At 48.5% G+C, this 6,818-nt stretch overlaps 1 protein-coding gene across 1 annotated transcript in view; it reads left to right on the top strand.

The window, feature by feature from the left end:
• TNRC18 (trinucleotide repeat containing 18) overlaps positions 1-6,818 on the top strand; it is a 146,926-nt gene that overhangs the window by 92,826 nt on the left and 47,282 nt on the right. Inside the window, 2 exon segments of the mRNA XM_015423877.1 lie at positions 2,750-2,924; positions 5,725-6,073. Of these exon segments, the coding sequence (XP_015279363.1) occupies positions 2,750-2,924; positions 5,725-6,073 (524 nt within the window).

Below are 6,818 nucleotides of genomic sequence, written 5' to 3'. Positions count from 1 at the left end.
TGGACTCCCTGGTTGTTTTCGAAAGAGTCCAAGGATCCGTGTTGACGTCGTGGTCTCGCTGTGGTTCCTGATGTTGGCTCTTCTTCTTTCCCTTCCTCTCTCTCTTTTGTATGACATTGGAATTTTGCTCCCCATGCATGGATTATTCTGGCTTGTTTTCAAGTTTTGGTTTGTTTTTTTAAAAAATTTTCCTTTGCAAATGTGGGCGTTTCAAGGATTTCAGCCAGATTGTACGAAGCTGTCCTTGCGTTGTTTTCCCAGGTGAAGCCAGTTCTTAGCGTGGGCGGTGCCTTTGGGGGTTATTGCCAAGGAGGTCAAGGGCAGTTTTGTCCGTCTGTTTCTTGCTGTCTGTCCCGTGTGTCTTCTACAAACCTTCACCTCTCCTTTGTAACGTTACGTTTTGTTTATCTGCTGTGGTCGCCTGGGAAGGGACGCTCAGTGGTCGCTGGAACTTTGTGTGTCTGTTAAAGGGAGCAATTGCCGTCATCCAAGGAGTTCAACGAACCAGATTTTCTAAACCCAAACAAATACTGATTTTGGTTTTTCTGATTCCTTTTCCTTCAAACACTACTTATTTATTAGCATTATTTATGGATAATAACAGTCATAACATTTTAAAGGTTACGAATAATTTCCTTCAAACACTACTTATTTATTAGCAATATCTATGGATAATAACAGCAGTCATAACATTTTAAAGGTTACGAATAGAACGGTTAACTAACAATGAAGGAAGAACTGACTGTAACATCAACTGGTGGTGCTCCAGAATACGCATACTTGTATCAATGAAGTGTTTCTATGTAATCATATAGATTTCGGGTGATGGGTGAAATATTCATGCTGCATAAGTTTGTGGATGAGGGTTTCTGTTGAATAAATTTCTGTCATTTCTGCTGCTTCTAAATAATGCATATTCAAGAACTTGTTATATATATACACACACACACACATGTACATATGTTTTGATGGCATCCACCATTGTTAGGGATTGCTGTGCCGGAGGGGGGTGAACGGGGGGGGAACCAACAAGAGCGGGCCCCAGGGCAGGAAGAAATAGATGTGGAGGAACGTCGGTTGGGTGGACAAACGCGGTGATAGGGATCCCATTCCCCAGCTGGGGGCGAGGATTTCCCTGATTTTCAGGCCTCTTCCCCACCGCCAGCCAGGTGGCTGGCAGGGGAAAATCCCTCCCCCAAATGCAATGTGATGACATCACACAGAAATGACGTCATCACATCAGCGATGTCACACAGCAACGCTCTGGTTTTCTGGGCGAAACTCTATGGTCACCACATCTATGGTAATCCCATGGAAGTGATGTCATCGCATTGGCGACATCATATTGACGACACTCTGGTATTCTGGGCGAAACTCTACGGTAACCATAGAGTTTTGCCCAGAATACCAGAGTGTCACCGTATGATGTCGCCAATGTGATGACATTGCATCACGTGCTCTCCCCACTCCCAGAAAGTCAGATCTGGCAGTCTTATACAGTGGCAGGAGGATGAATTGGCCTCCCTCTTCCCTGCGGTTCTGCTTTGGTTACACTGGCTTTCCAGTATGGTTTCCTTTCCCGCTGGGGGGGGGAGCTGCCAGTTTAGTGTAGTGTACACAGTTTGGTGTAGTGGTTAAGTGTGCAGAGTCTAATCTGGGAGGACCAGGTTTGATTCCCCACTCCTCCGCTTGCAGCTGCTGGATGACCTTGGGCAAGCCATAGTTCTGTCAGAGCTGTTCTCTCAAGGGCAGTTCCCTCAGAGCTCTCTCAGCCCCAGCTACCTCCCAGGGTGTCTGTTGTGGGGAGGGGGAGGGAAAGGAGTTTGTCAGCCACTCTGAGACTCCGAGGGAAGGGCGGGGTATAAATCCACTCTCCTCCTCTTCTTCTCCTTCTCCTTCTCCTTCTTCTCCTTCCTGCATATAAAACTAACTTCTCCTCCTCCTCCTCCTCTTCTTCTTTTTCCCCCTCCCTCTTCCTTCTCTTCTTCCTTCTTCCTCTTCTCCTTCCTCTACTTCCTTTTTCTATTCTCCTCCTCCTCCTCCTCCTCTTCTTCTTCTTCCCCCTCCCTCTTCCTTCTCTTCTTCCTTCTTCCTCTTCTCCTTCCTCTACTTCCTTTTTCTATTCTCCTCCTCCTCCTCCTCCTCTTCTTCTTCTTCCCCCTCCCTCTTCCTTCTCTTCTTCCTTCTTCCTCTTCTCCTTCCTCTACTTCCTTTTTCTATTCTCCTCCTCCTCCTCCTCCTCTTCTTCTTCTTCCCCCTCCCTCTTCCTTCTCTTCTTCCTTCTTCCTCTTCTCCTTCCTCTTCTTCCTTTTTCTATTCTCCTCTCCTCCTCCTCTCCTTCTTCCCCCTCCCTCTTCCTTCTCTTCTTCCTCTTCTTCCTTCTTCCTTCTCTTCTTTTTCCTCTTCTCCTTCCTCTTCTTCCTTTTTCTATTCTCCCCCTCCCCCTTCTCCTCCTCCTCCCATTTACTCTATACACACTTGTGCCGGAAAAGGTGTTGGCAGGTGCCCCGGCACCCCCAGGCAGCACGTCAGGGGCCCCTGCCCTTTGCCTTTTTACATTTGGAAACTCCAGCTGATGCTGCCTTGGACTTGGGCCTTCCATTTCTTCTCTGCCATCGCTTAGAGCACTGGACCATGTTCAAGTGGAGCTTTGCAGATCTTCGGAGTCTCTTCTGTTTATTTCTTTGATCCCGCAAGGCGGCAGTGCTGGATCCCAGTCCCACGGACCCCTGTTTTATCTGGTTTTCAGGCTGGGCAAGTCCTTGCTGCTCTCCGAAGACTCGGAGGCGGGAGAAGGGTCGAGGAAAAGGCACAGGGGCTTCCTCCTGGACGAGGACGAGGACACAGACAGCAGGAGCGGGAAGGCGAAAGGGAGAAATCGCAGTTGGGACGAGCATGACGTGCTGGCGAGCTTTTCCAGCGAGGTTGGTACCTCTCCCGCCCAGGCGAGCTAATGCAGGTTGGGCTTTCTGACACGTGAAACGTTTTTTCCCCTCCGGATTTAGGTTTGAGTCTTACATGAACATTTCCAAAAGGGAAGTGTCACCAGATGGTGAGTTTTCCCACTGTGAAGTTTCCTTGCGTGAATGCCGCTCTTACATACATCAAATTTATGCTTAGCTGCAGGTCTGGAAAAGAGTTAGGACTGAAGCAACTCCTCGACAAGAGCCAGTTTGGTGTAGTGGTTAAGAGTGCAGACTCTAATCTGGGAGAACCGGGTTTGATTCCCCACTGCTCCTCCACATGCAGCTGCTGGTGTGACCTTGGGTCAGTCACAGGTTCCCTCAGAGCCAGTTTGGTGTAGTGGTTAAGTGTCCAGACTCTAATCTGGGAGAACCGGGTTTGATTCCCCACAGCTCCTCCACATGCAGCTGCTGGTGTGACCTTGGGTCAGTCACAAGTTCTCTCAGAGCTGTTGTCTCAAGGGCAGTTATCGAGAGAGCTCTCTCAGCCCCTCCTACCTCCCAGGGTGTCTGTTGTGGGGAGGGGAAGGGATTGTAAACTGCTCCGAGACTCCTTCAGGTAGTGAAGGGCGGGGTATAAATTGAATCTCCTCCTCCTCCTCCTCCTCCTCTTCTTCTACAAGGAAAAGGCAAAAACGTCTGAAGCTTTCTTTTCAGATTAGGAGAAGAGGGCGTGCCAGATGTATCGAATTCTGTATGCCATAGAGAAAGGAGAATGAGAGAATACTTTCTCCCACTCCCATAACGTTAAATCTTGGGGGCGCCCAGTCAAGCCGATGCGCAGTATTTTCAAGTCAGATAAAAACAGTGACACAAGGCATAATTGGCCTATGGGACTCACTGCCACAGGGTGTAGTGATGGCCACTTAAAACTTGAGATGGCTTTAAAAGGGGACTATGCAAACACCAGTGACTTCATGCCCCGCTTTGTAGACCTCATAGAGTTCTCTTGCTGACCTCTGCCAGAAACAGGGCGCTCAGACCAGACGGACCACTGGTCTGATCCAGCAAGGTTCTTCTTATATTATTAGGGTTTCCAAAACGTTCTTTAGGAGCTGTCAAGCGCAAATACGGCCATATAGTGGTGCATTCTCAAGGAAGCTTCAGGCCAGATCATCTCCGATAACCGTAATTTATGTGACAAATGAGCTGTGAGGCGAGTTAGGCTCACAGGCAGCCTTGTTGATTATGAGCTTTATGGACGAGGATTCGAATCTGAGTGTGGAATGAGCTGGATAGTCACCTCTAGCAACAGCCCTGTGGACCGCAGAGAATGTAAAACGGCCTGTGTGCCAGGAGAAGCCCATGTGAGTCTTAGGTTCCAAAAACATGGGCCCCGAGAAAGTATTTTTTTGAGTCTAGAGCAGTGGTTCTCAACCTTCCTGATGCCGCGACCCTTTAATACAGTTCCTCATGTTGTGGTGACCCCCAACCATAAAATTATTTTCGTTGCTATCATAAGACCATTGGAAATTTGTGTTTTCCGATGGTCTTAGGCGACCCCTGTGAAAGGGTCGTTCGACCCTCAAAGGGGTCGCGACCCACAGGTTGAGAACCGCTGGTCTAGAGGAACTGTCAATTCTCTGAGGCAAGGACAGGTGAAACTTACTGGGTGGTGTATCATCGCTTGTTGATGACGCCTTCCACAGGGCTTAATTATTTACCTCATGGAGTTGTCTGAGGTATGGATGTGCGACTCCCCTTTGAAAAACCTTTGCTCGTCCGAATTAAAATGCTCTTGGTTTCCCCCAGAAGTTCCTTACGCGTCCTGAGGGAACCCCCCATTTCTTTGCTCAACTCGTTGGCAACTCTGTGTGGAAACTGAAGTTACTGAGGGTTTAAAAGGTAAAGGTGTCCCTTGCTCGAAAGCCAGTCGAATCCGAGTCCAGGGTTGCGGTGCTCATCTCCGTTTCAAAGCCGAAGAGCCAGCGCTGTCCGAAGACATTTCCGTGGTCATGTGGCCACTGAGGGTTTACTTCTCGTAACATCTGAGGTTTAATACATCACTACCACCATCGACCCCACCATGTCGAATGAGAAGGGGCCTGGATAGCACAATCAATGTGACGCGTCAGTAAAGTTCAGGCACAAAATACACCCAAAAATAGTGGTTAGACATCACACTTTCCTCCTCTCAGTCTGAGAGTAACAGTGTTTTGAGTCTGGTAGCACCAGAGAGACCAACAAGAGTTTCGGGGTATACGCTTTCAAAAATCAAAAGCTCTCTTTTCGTTGTGAGGTAACTCCTGCCAAGGAGGTCCTCAAGGAATACGCTCTTATTTTGCTAATTGGCAGCACGTGAGGAAACAATACTGGAATGTACTCTTTCACCCCCGTCATGGGTTTCCGGTTTCACATCTAGGTCTGTGGTTTTTTCAAACCGTGTTCTGAGGGAAACCGTTAAGATTTCTTGGAAGCTTCTCGGCAATAGCAGAAAAGGGTTCCCTGAAAATAACTGCTTCCCCACCGCGATTGATCTTCCCATGCCATTTGCAGACCCTTCCTGGTTCACCGAGGTATCAGTAAGGTCCAACGGGACTACCAGGTGTCACGCAGGAGCTGAGCGTGTCTGCCCTTGAATATGCCCCAGAATCCTGTGCGGTCCTCTGGGGGCTCCATGGCAGACAAAGTCAATCTGGAAAGGTCTCCCCAAAGGCCAGAAGGCCGTCGAACTAGGTGAAGTCAGACATAAAGGGAGAACAACAAAAGGTGTTTGCGAGTGAACTCATCCGCGCTTGTCGCATCCCTTCCTTTTCTGCAGTTAAAGATTAAGAAGAAGAAGCTGGCTTGTGACCAAGAGCATCTGGTGAGCAAGCTGGACAAAGCCCTCTCGCTCTCCAGGCACAGCAAGTTGAGGTCTCCTTTTAAGTGCACGGGCAGCTCTGGAGGGAAGCAGAAGAACGGCGGGTGTGGGGGCAGCCGATATCTGTTGCCACGTGAGGAAAAGAAGAGACTGTCCAACACCCTGAGCTTCTCCCTGAAGGCCTCCAAAGAAGGTAAAAACAAAATGGCGGCCAAAATGAAGAAGATGGAGGTGGGGCTAAAACTCAAAGGTCACCTGAAGGTTACTTCTTCGCCAGCAATATCTGAATTTAGCAGCTATTCCTACAGTAAGTAACTTGAGAGTTGTTGGTTTTTTCCCCAATTGTTTTTTCTGTATGTACTTCGGGCTTTGTCAGAAGCGAAGGTTTAATCTTTATGTCTCACAGTGGCTGTAGTTGAGTTTTTGTTTCATGGTGGGCCGGGCGGAATTTCTACCTTGATTCCATAGGTAGATTCCATAGGGTCACACCTGCAAAATCTCAGGCACGACTTGGCTCAAAAACAAGGGGAGGATTTTCTCCCCGCCAGCCGTTGTGATTAACGATCTTCCCCAAATGAATTCTGTCAACCATATTGTAAACAGAGGAGGAGAAATCGCTTTCTCTTGGTCTTTGGAGGCCCAGTTCATAGTACTGGAACAGCATGGGGGTTGCCTTTGTGTGGCTAGATCCTGTACTTTTTCTGGTGAGGTCTATTAAAAGGAATCATATTGCCAGACAGGATCAATCCTATTGTCTTGAGAGGAAGTGGAATTTGCTGTAGTATATCCAATAGAGAGCTAGTTTGGTATAGTGGTTAAGAGTGTGGACTCTAATCTGGGAGAACCAGGTTTGATTCCCCCCTCCTCCACATGCAGCTGCTGGTGTGACCCTGGGTCAGTCGCAAGTTCTCTCAGAGCTGTTCTTTCAAGGGCAGTTCTCAAGAGAGCTCCCTCGGCCCCACCTACCTCACACAGTGTCTGTTGTGGGGAGGGGAAAGGAAAGGGATTGTAAGCCACTCTGGGTAGTGAAGGGCGGGGTATAAATCCAATCT

This window comes from Gekko japonicus, unplaced genomic scaffold (assembly GCF_001447785.1).
Source record: "Gekko japonicus isolate JY-2015 unplaced genomic scaffold, Gekko_japonicus_V1.1 scaffold2219, whole genome shotgun sequence".
NCBI lineage: Eukaryota > Metazoa > Chordata > Lepidosauria > Squamata > Gekkonidae > Gekko > Gekko japonicus.
This window is presented reverse-complemented; position numbering and strand designations above follow the sequence as displayed.